Source organism: Eschscholzia californica, unplaced genomic scaffold (genome assembly GCF_041429995.1).
Source record: "Eschscholzia californica isolate CP2 unplaced genomic scaffold, dmEscCali1.0.p SCAF_6, whole genome shotgun sequence".
NCBI lineage: Eukaryota > Viridiplantae > Streptophyta > Magnoliopsida > Ranunculales > Papaveraceae > Eschscholzia > Eschscholzia californica.
In genome coordinates, this window is record NW_028238483.1 from 8,974,549 (window position 1) to 8,990,421 (window position 15,873).

The 15,873-nt window shown below is 36.5% G+C and overlaps 2 protein-coding genes across 4 annotated transcripts in view; both read right to left on the reverse strand.

Moving 5' to 3' along the window:
* LOC147531596 (uncharacterized) overlaps window positions 1-15,873 on the reverse strand; it is an 88,281-nt gene that overhangs the window by 46,182 nt on the left and 26,226 nt on the right. The window lies entirely within an intron of this gene.
* LOC147531598 (protein trichome birefringence-like 5) lies at window positions 7,731-11,455 on the reverse strand. 2 transcript variants are annotated; one of them, XM_086650605.1, is made up of 5 exons: window positions 10,702-11,455; window positions 9,609-9,801; window positions 8,929-9,122; window positions 8,626-8,784; window positions 7,731-8,257 (listed from the first exon to the last, which is right to left on the reverse strand). In XM_086650605.1, exons 1-5 carry the CDS (start codon window positions 11,265-11,267, stop codon window positions 7,918-7,920), a joined length of 1,452 nt encoding a protein of 483 aa, XP_086506731.1. In that variant the 5' UTR covers window positions 11,268-11,455; the 3' UTR covers window positions 7,731-7,917. The 2 variants fall into 2 exon arrangements, with proteins under 2 accessions (XP_086506731.1, XP_086506732.1); XM_086650606.1 differs by having other exon boundaries at window positions 9,609-9,787; window positions 10,702-11,429.

Here is a 15,873-nt window from a genome sequence, read left to right on the forward strand (position 1 = left end):
TCCTAGATTCGTTTCTAGGTTTGCTATTTGTGGGAAATTGTACATCTCTATGTCTAACGGGCTTTTAAGTTTATTTTCGTAAAATATGAACTAATGGCACGTTATGTGTCTTCCTTAATGATTTCTAAAATCGATTCAAGGAAAAACTCCGTTTGGGCCTTCTGATGGCCCGGGTCAATGTCGGAAAAATTATGTTTTGGAATCGGAAGAAAAGGTAAGAAAAATTCCCTATCGAGTCAAGGCCCAATGGGCTCAAGTCAAATTCGAAAAGTCACAAGTCAAACTTGGTAAAAAATCCTTTGACTAGTCTTGGTCAAGGCTAGTCAAAGGTCCGGACTTTAGTTACGGACGCCAAGATCCTCTCGGTTGGGACATGCTAGACGCGTTCCAGACGTGTCTTGGACGCGTCCTAGCATGGGACGATTCGGGCCATCTCGGTTACTAAGGCCGAGATGGCATAGGACTCGTTCCAGACGCATCCTAGATGCGTCTGGACGTGTCCAGGGTCTCGGTCCTAGACCGAGACCTATATAGGAACCTGAGACGCTCTTGTATAACCCATTGTGAATCTGATCGTCGTTAGTCGCGGGTAATCAGAATGAAGCGCAGATCGTAGTTAGTTTCAAGCTAATCATTACGATCATAAATTGATCAAACTTGATGATACTCATTATTTTTCCTATTCGATAAATTAATCGTAGGGCATCTCCTCCAAAATCGAGTTTGCACGATCTGCCAATCGAGTTTGCACGATCTACAAATCGAGGTTGCACGATCTGCAACCGAGTTTCCAACAAAAAAAAGAAAAAAACACCAAATCATGAAATAAACCGGGTTTGGAAGATTGTTTACTGATTTTTTTCACCATATGAATAAACAAAATTGAAGTTGTTTCTTTTACCCCAAATGTGTGGTTTTTGGAAGATTTTTATCACTCTCTCTCACTGTCCCTTTCATGATGATGCGATAGATTTAAGCTTCACCGGAAACAAGTTGTTCTTCAAATATGGTTCATTTCAATTTTAGATCTCCAATGAACAAGACTACGAGGAAATACAAGAAGAAAGAAAAACAGAATTGATCTTCAAACAATGAAAGATATCGAAATAAACAAGTTCGCATCTGAAAATTTAGTTTCTGAGATTTGCAAACCCAGTTTGCATCTACAAACTGGGGTTTCAAGTGTTGCAAATCTAGTTTGCGTCAACAAATTGGGTTCGCGATATTTGCAAACCCAGTTTGCATATGTTAGACGAGTTTACGATATGTGCAAACCTATTTTGCATCTGCAAACCAAATTCGCAATATTTCTAAATTCAATTTGCATGTGCGAACCGAGTTCGTGATATTTATAAATCCAGTTTGCAAAAAATGGATCTACCACCGTTTTTCTAGGGTTTTTTGAGAAAAAGAAATAAAAGTGGATCTTGTTATAAAGGTCATGGAAAATCCTTTTTGAATATATATATATCCGATATCTAATGAAAAAGTTATATATACTTATAATTTAAAGAGAAAAGAGAAAAGATACAAAAACTACTTTAGTTTTTATTGACATTTTTGACCTGAATAACTGTGAAAAATTGTTATTTTACTTCTTTTGAATATTATTTAGACTCAGACAGCTAAAGCCCCCAAAAATAGATGAATAAAAGGCAAATTTTTACTAATTCAAATTTTTGCATGACAAAATTGAAATAGACAAGGTTCGGTTGTGAATTATGAAGAAAATGTTGTGGGCATTCTTGGCCCTGGAAATCTATTACTAAGCAATATTCACAAATGGAAGGTCTTATTTTCTGGGACATCAATACAGGAGTTAACATAAACATTTGGCAGGATTTTTGGATCCCGAACCACCCCCCTCCCATAACTAACCAAACTGGGTCTAACCTTAAATGGGTTTCACAACTTATTACTAATAACAGTTGGAATTTTCAGATTTTACAACAATGCTTTAATAATGAGATATGCAGATCTATCCTGAGCATCAACATCCAAAATAATCAAGAGGATAAACCGATGTGGACGTTAACTAAATCAGGTACTTTTTCCATAAAATCTATGTATAACTATTTAAGAACAGGAAGCACAGACAATATGCAGAGCCGTGGCTGACAATTTGAGGACCCTGGGCGAAATTTGATTTTCGATCTTTTTTACAATAAAAAAATTACGAACAAAATGATAAAAAACTAATAATTTTTTCGTAGAATTTTTTGAATATGTTAGCTTTTACATTATGATTATCTCATATGTATTTATATATTGTTGGATTTAAAAAAAAACACCTAGATTTATATATTTTTTTTAAAACCTCAAAAAATGATAACATTATAAGTAAAAGTATAATTGAGCAAAAAGAGAGGCCCATTTAGCAATTGAACTCTCGATTAAATAAAAAAGGAAAGAAACCAAGGAAAGTTGAAGACAATGGGACTAGAACCTGGGTGATTTCCTTGGAAGCCCATGACTAGTACTAGTAGAGCTAACTAGGTGTTTATGTTATAATATATGCTGTTATCAATATATAATAAAAAAGACCTTGAGAATAAATGGGCCCCGCTGAGGTGGGGGCCCCGGGCGGATGCCCCGCTCGCCCCCCCTCAGCCACGGCTCTGACAATATGCAAGATCAAACCGACTGGCTCTTTATTTGGAACATGAATACTATCCCGCGAGTGAAACTATTTCTATGGAAGTGTTGTACCAATAGCTTACCTGTAAAAGCTAAAATTGGCAATTTCATTGGAGACCAATTCTCTTGTATTAACTGTGATGAAAACGAAACTTTAGATCATGTGATGCTTCATTGCACGTTTGCAAAAGCAATATGGTTTCATTTTCAGGTGAGAACAGATCAGATTAGCTCTACTAATCAATGGATTAAACAATGGAGAAAACTAAATGAGGATATAACCAATCAATATGCCAAGATCCTTTGGTTCATATGGAAAGCTCGATGTGAAAACTGCTTTAACACGAACAAACAAAACCCGCGACAAATAATCGACAGAATTAATAATGCGTCTATCACTCCTCTCAAGATTGAGACTGTTCCCACTAACAAATGCAGGAAAAACACTAAGCAACAAATATGGAGACCTCCATCGACACCATACTTAAAGTTGAACGTCGACGCCTCTTTTACCAACGCTACAGATCCGGCTGGAATAGGATGTATCATTAGAGATGAAGAGTCGAATTTCATTATAGCAGCAGCAGACTCGGTGCGGTGCCAAAACGTGGAAGAATGTGAAGGACTAGCCATCCTTTCTAGTATACAATGGGCGTTACAATTGAACATCACTCACGCTCACATAGAAAGTGATAATCAAGCTCTTGTCAAGTTCATCAATGGTCAAAGTGTAGGACTCCACTGGCAATCCTTAAAGATTAAGCAACAAGTTAGATCTCTTATAGATAAATTCGAGGGCATCATCTTCACCTTTGTACCTAGAGACTGTAATGCTCCAGCAGATGCGCTTGCAAAATGGAGAAGAAGAAATGAAGATCGAAAAGTGTGGAATTATGTACCTTCTTTTGTTTGTATTTTGTACGCTCGTTTTTCATTAATTCAATGTTGCCTCATCAAAAAAAAAAAAGAAAATGTTGTGGGAGTGTGGAGATAATGGAAAATGTTGTGGGAGTGTGGAGATAATAGAAACTTGAGCCAAAACACGGCTAACCTGTTGTGTCAGAAGATGTGATAAAATTCCTAAGACTCACTAAATAAAGACATGGCAAAAGTTAGAGAAACTCCAATGCCAGCATGTCATAGGCCTAAAAAATTACTGTTTCAACCCAAAAGTTTAAGCCTCAATTCAGCCTAAAAAATCTACTCCAGTCCTAACCTGTCTTTTAGGCCTAAAAAACTATTTGGTTAAGAATTTAAATTTACTTCAATTAGATTAAATAACATTGATTACACCTACTTCGTTAAAAATTTAAATCTACATAAGTACGACTAAACAACAATGGTTGCTCAAGATAACTAAATGGGGTTTCGTGGGTCTCGTGGAAGACCGACCATATAAGGATCTCAAACTGCCTTAAGCATTTGTGTGCCGTCTTCGTCGAGAGTCCTAGCATCAATCATAGTTAAGTTCACACCATATTGATTTCTTGTAAATTGCATTTTGTAATTCTTGTATTCTTGTTGTGTTCGCAAGTCTTCTTGTCAAACCCGTAGAGATTCCTATTGTACGCGCGCATTTTCCCGTTATAATTCCACAACTTCATCCATTCCAATTGCTCCCCGACGTGCTTCTTCATTTCTCGCTTCCTAATATCCCTCAATTGGAGCTTTTGAAGAACCACTAACTTCTTTGTCCTTAGCAGTACAATTTTTAGAATTTTCTCTAACACCGGCATTTGCTCTGGCTTGTTTACGGCCAATTGGTCTTTCCTCGGTTGGAAAAGAAGAATCTCTTTTGCCAGATGTTGTCTCACTTGGAATTTCTTACATCCACTAACTGTGTGTCATCAAAATTTTGTAAACGTGTTGGAATCTAAAGCCATTTCTTTTGTGATTTTTTATAAGTATCAAGTGCTCTATAGAACTGAAAGAAACAAAATTTATTTTAAACTTACATTATGAAGTAAAAAAAAAGAAACAAAGGAATTAAAAGTTTAAATAATTACCTGATAATAGTCGTTTTTTCCGTTTTTTGAACTTTATTTACTAGCCTCAAAATAGAAATACAGCTTTGACATTCAGAGATTATCTTACGGAATTGAGATTTATAACTCCTATATGTTATATGTACACTCTCGGTCCGCCTTTGTATTATATTCGTCACATATTTTTTGCCAAAAAACTTTACATTTTTTACTATTTTCGGTCACCGCATCATATGTTGATTTTCAAAAAAGAATGAACAAGTGAAGTATCTTCATCTTGTGTATACGGTACCCATGGAGCTTTCGCGATTGAAGTCGTGTCTTCTTGCGCATAAGAATCATCAAAAGTTTCATCAAATGTGGAGGGAATGTCTGGTGATGTTTATTTTGTATCATCATTCCATGATTCAACAGACGGGAAATTAGGAGACAATAATTCCATAAAACTTTGGTCGATGATATTTGTTGAACATCTCGGGGATCCATTATATGAACAAAGAAATTAGAGAGAATGAGAAAAAAGTTGAGGGTGAATGGAAGAGATGGAAAGAAATTAGAGAGAATTGAGAGTTAAATGAGGAGGGAGAATGGGTTCAACAATGTCCGACCTATTCACAAAAAGAAAAAATAATGGGTTTAACTCCTATTTACAGGGGTTGAACCCATTTCTGGCCGTTGGAGCAAATCCAACTACCAGATTGGCTTCAAACATGACCGTTGGGGTTATGTTTGACCCCGATGATCATGTTTGACCCCTTCAATCGACCCAAACCTTTGGGTCGACTGAAGGGGGCTGAGCCTCAAAAGTAGTGGGCTGAGGCTCAAAATTCGAATTTTGGGCCTCAGCCGACTCCCATTGGAGTTGCTCTTTGGGAGTGATACTATCCATGCGACAGAGAAAAGTTCAACAACTAAGACATAGCTTGTGTATGTTGTTTTTCACATCTAGGTGAGTCTGGCTCATTTGAATTCATAATCAACCTAAGTTTTTCACATTGGCTGAATCTGATTCATTTGAATTCAAAGTCAACCTAAATAAACCATTTAGACAAGTCAGACTCCAGTCTATTCAAACCTCAACTTTGATTTTAGATCTAGCTTAGAAAAAAAGAACACTAATGGTGTGTTTAGATGACGGAATTATGAATCCAAGTAACATTTTTTTTGGTTTGTTTGACAACTAATAAGCATCCAATGATTTATTATTATTTGAGTATTTTCAGACGGTTCTTTAGAAAAATATTGAAGAAACCTTGTTCTCGAAACTCGTTTTTTCAAATATCGTTTCATTCGAGAACCCTCCGTTTTCTTCATAATTTTTTTTGTCGAGAATCGTTTTTTCAATTTTTTCGTAAATAATTTAAAAAAAAAAAAAAAAAATTGTATTCCCGAAAACCGATTTTTTCTCGAAATTTTTTTTTCCCAAATAAAAATTTCTCCCTAAATAATTTTTTTCGGTAACCGAGATTTCATGATACCTTTTTTTTCCACGAAAAGCTTTTTTTTTTCGATAACCGTTTTTTCAAGTTTTCCTTGAAAAAAAACATAATTCGGGGAAAACAGTCTTCATGAAGTAAAAATGTTTTTAGGAAATTTCAGTTATCTAAAAAACGGTTTCCGAGAAAGAATAATTTTGAGAAAAAAAGCGATTTTTTGGTAAAAAAAAAAACTTCAAGGAAAAATATGTTTTCGGGAAAAAAAATTGTATTCGAAAAAAACAGTTTCGGAAAAATCAGTTTTTGAAACAAAACGATTTCTTTAAGGAAAAAAATGATATTCGTGAAAAAAAAGAATTATTTTGTAGAAGGAAATTTTTTTTGTTGATTTTAAGTTTGAAATCTAGATTTATTAATGGGTTATTTCCCTAATGGCCCCCTACTTTGTGACCAGCTTCCTGCCTAGCCCCCTACTTTACGAGAAATACCCATATGGCCCCCTTCCGTTATAACACCGTCACTCTCTCTCCTCCATCATTTTTTCTCTCTCTGCCAAGTCATGCCACATCATCTGTTACGCTACCTCATCACCTTCTCCGGCGAGAGTCGCCGGCCGGCAAATTTCCGGTCGGCGACTTCAAACATAAAAAAAAAAAAAAATTTCTCTCTTCCTCTCTCTAAAAAAAAAAATATTTTTTTTTCTTTCTTCTCTCTCTCTCTAGAACTGAACCTTCAACAGTCTGTTGAAGGTCCCGACCGGACCTTCAACAGCTCTGTTGAAGGTCCCCTCTCTCTCTCTAGAACTGAGTTCTAGAGAGAGAGAGAAGAAAGAAAAAAAAATAATTTTTTTTTTTTAGAGAGAGGAAGAGAGAAATTTTTTTTTTTTTATGTTTGAAGTCGCCGACCGGAAATTTGCCGGCCGGCGACTCTCGCCGGAGAAGGTGATGAGGCGGCGTAACAGATGATGTGGCATGACTTGGCAGAGAGAGAAAACATGATGGAGGAGAGAGAGTGACGGTGTTATAACGGAAGGGGGCCATATGGGTATTTCTCGTAAAGTAAGGGGCTAGGCAGGAAGCTGGTCACAAAGTAGGGGGCCATTAGGGAAATAACCCTTTATTAATCCAAAATCCTAGGGGGTAGGGTGGGATTTTAGTCCAATAAGAATTTTAGAATTAGGAATCTTTAGAATTGAAGAGTCCTAGGATTCTTTTTTTTGTTAAGAGGTTCTAATCTCATTAAGAAATTAAAGTGTTATTACAGTACAAAGGAACTAAAAAGAATGGAATTCTACTTCAAGATTCAGATTTGTTCTTCTTCCTCGCCCGCTTTGCGAGCTTGTCCACTGGCGTATTAAATTTCCTATTAATGTAATTAAATTTCACTCTATTTATCTGGTTTTTGATTTCATGGATTTTCTTGATGTGAACTCACGATTGCCATTGAACCTCATGCTTGGAATTCTGGATATGTCGGATGATATTAATGTTATCACTTTCTATGATGATATCTTTATAGCCAAATAGAATAAAGAATCTTGAATCCTACCAAATCCCACTTTTGATAGGAATCCTACTTAGGAACCCTGCAACCAAACACACCATAAGTTTCTAAGTCTAGGTTGACATGTTCATGAGTCAATGCTATAAATTCCAATAATAACATATAATAATTTGACTAATACTTGATATTATGAGTTTAAATATGACATATAACATTATATGGAATCAAAATTGTTACTGGTTTAAACAGATTTCAGTGGCAAAATTTAATTTCATGTTTCGAACTCACTCATTCTTATATGAGAATTTTGATTTCATTCTTAACCAATAAAATGAGATTAGAATGAATGAACCTTCTTAGTGATGAATCAGTTTACCACTTTGCCGAAAGACGAGGCTCGCATATATGAGCTCATTCCATGCATCTGGGACTCCAGGAAGACACCAGTGACTGCAGTCTTGTATTGTTGGATAAACATTTATCTCTGCTGCCTGGTTCTTGCCGTAAATTGATGGGTGCCCGTCCTTTCGGAAGTTGGTTAACTTTGTTATGTTTAGAAGTAATACTGGTACCTGCATTTCTTGGATAACTTCATCCATTATCTTCATTTTTAGGGGGTAGTTATCGAGGAAAGGCCCGCTTGAAATTGGGTCCTTCTCACCGTTGCATGTCCCACCAGAGTCCCAGTCTCCACCTCTGATAAAAAATTATAACATGAATACACTTGTGGCAGTTCATATTTCGTGGATGCATCTCAAATTGCTTAGCTACATATTTAAGGCATTATGAAGTGATTTTGAAATTATCGAAGAAAGTAAGCTCAAATCACTTTACGGTTAAAATAAAAGCAGATAAAAACGGTTACACCGGTAAAAAGAAGAATAACTTTTAAAAAGATGGCAGAAAACCTGCAAGAATCTGAGACTAGGTCCATTTTATTTTAGTATTTTCTTTGGAGAAGTGTATATGGTTATTTAAAGTCAAAATGCATTTTACAAGGAAAAAACAGTAGTTGTTCCTGTTACGACAGACTAGTGGCGTAATGGTCTACTTGAAATCCTAACCTGAAATGAGCAGAGGAGTATCCGCGGTAAAAAACCAACTTTTCAGATGTTTGTATGTTTTGATCGATCCACTTCCCCCAAGTTCTCATGGCTCTTCTATAAGCTTCAACAGCATCATACTTTGGATAGATGAAATTACCTTCTTGATAGTAGTTCTTCCTGTTGGTCAAATGATATTCATTCAAGACTTGGTCATTCAAAATGCTTAGAGCAAACCTTGGAATATAAAAAGTTATTATAAGAAGTAAAGACAACTCAGATAAAACCAAGATAGAAATTAAACAAGATATGAAGATCACACACCCTCTGGCAGTCTTTCCATGAGTCCACCAATGGCCAGTATTGAATACTAGAATGTCAGCCCACTTCCATCTGCTAGCTGTTCTGTCAATTTCATCTATTGATAGAGTTGGATTTGAATGTCCTTGAGGATTTATACGGATCCCTTCCTTAACAAGGAAATGCGAACGTATAAAATCAACCGTGCAGTTGAAATCCTACACAACTCAATTACAAGAGAATTAAGAATTGACAATGAAACTAATTTATTGTTGTATATGTAAGTAATTTGGGTGCCATTTCGTCTTTGATCCTAGGATAACACTCATTTTCTCAAATAACTAAGACAGAAACAAAATACAAGACAAAAGAAAACTAGTATTTGGATAAATTAGTTTCAGATAAAATGCAGAAAACCCTTATATTCTAGGTGGGAAATTGCTGCCATTGCCTAATAACTAAGACAAGAAAACTTGTCTCCTGTTTTGGGCTTTCCCGTATTCGAGACCTCGTAAAGCTGTCAGAGAGTGATATACGTATTTTTGTCCATGTTGCTCTTATACATTTTCCAGATCTAATCAAAACTGATTCAGAAGTTAAAGAAGTCTAACTCCTAGACACATCCCAAACTTGAAAATTTCCTAGCTTAGAGTTAAGTATAGAATCATTGTTCATTATAGGGAGTTCAGCGAAGTTAAGATTACCTCAAATTTGAACATGTAGTATCCTCGTTCTTTGGTGATTTTATAACCATGGACCTCATACATTTTGCTTTTGTCTGGCAAACCTTCTCGGAGGAGACATAGGATCGATTCAAACTGGTTTCGGTTCATAGAATCTCCAACAAGCATTAATTTTTTACCTCTCAGTCTCTCCAAGAAGTCTGTTGCATTAAACCTAATAATCAAAAAAGAGTAGAAAATATATGCGTATTCTTGATATAGCTGATCAAATACGAAAACACATCAAGTACAAGCTAATTGATACTGATGTTTGGACAATTATCTACCAGAACCTGCTTGAATGAAGAAATAGGTCAAGATAGAATCGACAACCTTGTAGGATTGATATTTCCCTCGTCAATCTTGAAACAACTTGTGGAACTTATAATCCATGATAACAATCAAAAGCGGACTATTTGCCGATCCATTCGGCTCATGAACTCATCTATGTCGGGGAATATCTCTGTTACTTTGATATACTTATTATTGAAGAATACATTTTCGACTACCTACCCGCAGTTTGTTTTCAACAATCTACTTTCCTTCTTAAACCTTCGATTAGATTTTTTTTGCTTATAATTGTCGAAATACAAATAAATTACAATGATGAAGTTAGCTATTAGCAAGCATGTATAATAAATAAGCTAATGAGTGTCAGATAATTCATCGAACAAGATCAAGACGCGGGTCACATTTTACAATTAATGCTAACAAGAGCTGACAGCTATATACAGAGCTCAAATAAATTCGGGTTTTCCGGAATAACTGATTAGAGTTCTCACCATTCCAACCGAGATCAAGGATGTCCCTCGGATTTGCGTGGTCAGATTGCTCGAGCTATCATTTTCCTCATCTTTCATCATTACAAAATTTCAACTTTACTCAGAATGTTTCAGTCCATGGTGCCCTATTATCCTAACTTAGCTATGAACTCTAGATGGGGTTTCATACCCACAAAAATGATAAATGTATAAATCAAACTATTATATAACAACTAATATAAAAAACAGAGAATAAGAATCTAGAATTAAGAACCCAAAAGACACAAAAGTAAAATTTTCCTAAACTGATGTACCTGGGAAGATCACAATCATCAGGTTTCCATCTCCATTTCAGATATTCAGCATCAGGTCTACCATTTCCTTGACAGTTAAAGGCTTCATCTACATAAGGACAAGAACCAGGTTGATAGATCGGATACTCTTCATCCCTTACCCATTTCCCTTTAAACAAATCACATTTATTCAACATACTAATTTCCTCAGAAACCCCCATTAAGAAATCATTATTCTTTTGTGTCCCAATATCAGAAATCAAATTAATGGGTTTTGTTTCTAAATCAGAAAAGAAAGTGGGTTTTGTTTCTGTTGTTGTTGTTGTAGCTAGAGGTGGTGGTGGTGGTGATGAAGAAGGTGTGTTTGGGTTTGTTAAGAGAGTAAGATTGGTTAGAGATGGAATTAGGTTATCTTCATAGAGTATAAGAGAGGGTTGAGAAGTTTTTTTGCTGAAGAAGAAGATACAAATGAGTAAAAACAGAAGTAGTAATGATAAGAAAAGGGTTAATGCTAATGAGTCTCTATTGATGTTTTTCTTTTTTTGAAGAAGATGTTGATGTGGTGGTGGTGGAGATGAAGAAGCCATTACAAGTTAAAGATCATGTGAAATTGGAAAAAAAACCATTTAAGGAGATGATGATTCAAGATTGAGATTTTATGAATTGGGGTTTCTTCTTTTAAGTTTTTCACAGTTCAAGGGAAATGGTGGCAGAGGAGAAATAAATGCTTTTATTTATTAATTTCTTTCTGTTGGAAGATCATCTTTTTCATTTTATATAGTTTTGGAACAATCTAGTTTAGTTGTTCCTTAGGGATTGGTCATTGTTGTTACCACCGAATCTTCTTTGGGGAATTTGAGGAATATGGAAGTTCTATATGCACTCCCATTTTCTACATGCACACCCATTTTCACTTTTATTTAAACAGGAGGGTGTAACCCGCGCCCGTGGGGCATGGACAGTTCTTTCGAATGCATTACAGAGTTAAATTTACGACCTGAAACATTTATGGAGAAAAGCATGAGTTAAACATTCAGAAGCGGAGACATTTGACGCTCTTGGCACCACCATGCATATTTTTATCCTCTTCATATGCATATTGAGCTTGAGCTTGGTACATAAGGATCATCCATTCCTTGATGTTACCATCATACATTGTTCTTTCCTTTCATTCGTCCAACTCCATGTCTGTCATTTGAGTAACTGCCCTAGTGGGAACACAGTCTTTAGTGCCTTGCACTATTCTGGAGTCGAAGAGTCAGGAAATCCACGGTGAAATGTATGCCTAGCTTTCTCCTCATGAATGACCTCTGGTACATCGGCATTCCTCATCATTTACTGCCTTGAATGAATCTGCACATTCATATTTTTATAGATCTTAACAATACCACCACAAAATATCATGATCGTAGTATATTTGATGGGTTTTTTATCAATGAAAAAATGCATCTTACCAGGCTTCGCAACTGTGTCATGTACTGCCCGAATGGGAAAACACAAACAAAAAACAACAGAAAGCTTCAGTCTGGGTCAATGTGTGCTCGAGAAATAGGTCTTCACCCTGCCTTTTGGTCTTGGGTGATCCTGTAGGGATTTACACCCTTCTACTAGTGTTTATAGCGGAAATATGACATCTAATGTCTACACTAGTATTCCCAGGATCACATGCAAAACTAGTAATTAATCTAATGGAGATAGTAGATTACCTTAATCGTTTTTCCCTCGAACTAGTTGAATTGATTGAAGAAGACCAAGAGCTTCAAGTGTAGCTCCTCTACTTGGGACACGAGCAATCAATTTGATCTCCCACCTTGTTGTATAGCTAGCACACCAATGGTGGTTGGAAAAGAAGAACACCTTCTTCTTTGACTAGATTGATAGTAATGGGAATTAGCTCACTTTCTCCTCTCTACTTGATGTGGTAGAGTAAGAAAGCTTAGAGAGAAATTCCACACCTTATTCTCTGCCCTAAGAGTGTTTATATAGAACCCTAATAAGAATCCACCTCCTTTTAGGTTTCCTAAAACACCCTTTAGAATAAGATTTAGGGAAATAGTCGAAAATAGCAACTATTGGTATTTTCTCAATTCCCTAAGGAGGAGGTGTCCAAACACCACGAAAATTGGCAGATATAATGTTTATTATATCAGCAACTAACCTTCCAAAATTCAGCCCAATCCGAGTCCTAGAAGTACCCGAACCGGTCTAGGCCCAAAAACCCTGTTTTTGGCCCTTTTGTACTATCTTTGCCTAATTCCTTTTTAGGCCTATGAGATATGTTTATGGGACACTCCCATGATTATATCTCACTCCCACTAGTCATATCCTAGATCAATTTGTCACTCTTATGTGTAACCCGTTGTAGGATCCGATCGAAGTTAGCCGCGAATTACTTCGTAATTCGACGATCGTAGTTGGTCTCTAGCTACAACTCTATGATCCCTAAATCAATCGGACTTGATGATCTTCCACATCAATTGTCCTATCCGACAAATTGTTCGCATTGTCACCTTGGTCGAAGGACATCTCCTTCAACTCCTTCAGACTCCCACTTGGACTTAGAACAAGTGCAATGTCTCGATTCCCGTGTCAATTTAGTATCCCATCTGATACGTCACATCATTCAGACTTTCTTGATATCCGAGTACAACTGTAAAAGACAAACGATTAACTTTTAATCCGTTTGAGCGCGGCCACGCATTTTCAGTTGCTACTTATCAAGTGGCCTTGAGACACTTTGTACCTAATGTGATTAGGGTGACACAATCCATTCTTGCGCTCCCACTTAACTTCATGTCTATCCTGTCCTTCCCAGTATCCGTCTTTATAACCTCCTTTTACGGCGCGGCGTTTAACGGAACCAAAGTCGGGCATTCCTTACATAAGATGAGTGGAGCACTCATGTTTTGAGGAATCTCTTCAATTGTCTTTATGAGAAGTATTGACGTTCATCACGAATGATGTACTTCTCATTTGAGGGTTATCCAGTGTATAAACCTTTTATACACCCACGTAGTCGAATAGAATATACTATTCCTATAGCCCATGAAACTGCGCTAACCCATCGACTCCCGTGCTAGTCTTCGTGAGTCATTGTTGTCCATGCAATGACCTGGACCAGGGATTTTTGATAATAAATATTCCAAGTTCACTTAATAGGGTTTCATTCATCAGATCACGTATCTGACAAACCTATTCGGAACATTTTATTATCGATGGACTGTCGTTTAAACACTAAACCAAGTTTAGACGACTGGTGAAATAATTCTTATTATTTCTGATAACGAGAGTTGTAAATCTGAGCCTCTTCCGTAAAACTCCTTTTACCCACTCAGTTTTACTTGTCGAGGTTTAAAATTACACCTCATGCCTTAGACTGTGTATGAATCTCATACTATGTCTTAGGTGACAGTTTAGTTTGACTACCGTGGTAGTCGGTTTTAAACTTTGTTTATTATCAATTAATTTGAAGATTACTATCTTCAACCTTGATAATATCTAGTAATCTTTACTAGAGTTAAGGCCTTTAATTCTTTGTGTAGTATTTGCAACAGTTCCCGGCTTAAAACACTTTTAGCCTACTTTCCTTCCATGTCTGGAAGTTTGCTACGATGACATGTTCAACTTTGTACTACTTCATCCTTTAGCCTTCTAGGATGTACTAAGTAGTGTTTCGGTTTTCCAATCCGAATTCGGATGTTTAAATGCTAATCATGTCCAACATGATTGACTTTATGTTTTCGAACATAAATGTCTCTCTCATGCGTGCTAGCTCATCGGTGTCTTTTAGACTCCGAGTTTTGCAACGCCCTCTGTCATGAGTTTTTGGGTCGAAATTCTTTTAGACTTTCCGAGTCTTAGTTTTTCTGTTTCGGATCTCAAGCATCTCAGCGTACTGAGTCTCTCTAATCCTATCATCCTTTTGATCTATGCTTATAGATCTTCAGATGCCCAAAATGGCATTTTATCCTTTTGTGTGTGGTCCTTTATTGAGTCAGTTCGTTACTGTTATACAACACCTTATGTCGTACTCAATCTTTTGTATGTACTCTGCATACGGACCCGGAAGGTTTGTTTACTCCCACTTACCTTCTTGAAACTCGTGATTCAAGATTTTCTTCATTCTCCAGGAATCAAATTTCTCTGATTGCCTTTTGAATCGAAGATTCTAACTCTTGCGTGCTTTTAATCCGTCGATAGATTTCTGAAGCATGCTTGTGGACATAACTTGATTGGAAGAATCTTTATTCTTCTTGTCTCGTTTCGGGAAACACGAATGTTTCCATCCTTCTCAGTTTTCTATTTTGAAAAACCAATTTAGGTCTTTTGTTGACTTAAATTATCAAGCTTCATGTCTTGACGAGATATGGATTCCACGATGATTTTGGGTTCTAGCCAAAATCTAGAGTCAGTTTCCGTTTCTGCGCAGGTCTTTTATCTCTTCAGAAATAACCTTTATTTTCTGTGTCTTTGAGATTTGACCTTTTAGGGCTTTTGAACAACAATTTGGAATTTTCTCAATTACTTTAAGATATTCCTTTAGAGACACTTTCACTTGTTTTGAGAGTTCTCCGGCGAATGACATTCGCTTTTGTGCGGTGGGTTTATAAGATCATGTCTTTAACCTTTCCTTTTCCGAGGAGCCGTAGTTTGTTGCTCTTGGTCGACTTTAATCGTCTTGTACAAGTTTCATGATTGTTCTTCATGACCCTCCATGATTTTTCTCATGATCGAATTAAATCGACTTGTACTTTTCTCCAACTTATTCTTGTAATAATTAGTGTTTTTCTCCCAGATGACCAGGTGTGCTAATTATTAGAAGAATACTATCATGAGCAACAAACACTTTGTTCTCTTGATTGGTTGTGGAAGAAGCCCAAATTTCTTTCAAAAGAAATTGCGTCAGATATTAGCTAGTTTTTGTAATGCTTTTACAAGCTTAGCTGTTAGACGGAATTTTGGTAGTTTTGTGAGAAGCTATGTCTAGACTAAATGGATTTTGGAGGATAGAGTTTGATTCGTGTTCTTCATCTTAATCCTTTTGGACACTCCAAATATGGATAGGTTAGAAGTACGTTTGAAGATCAATCTCTGTTTTTGACTCAAGGCTTTCTTTCTTGTCAGTTTGATTCATGTTTTGGTTATAGTGGACTTGTTGTCCTCATCCCTTTCCGATTGGGATGAACCTATCTT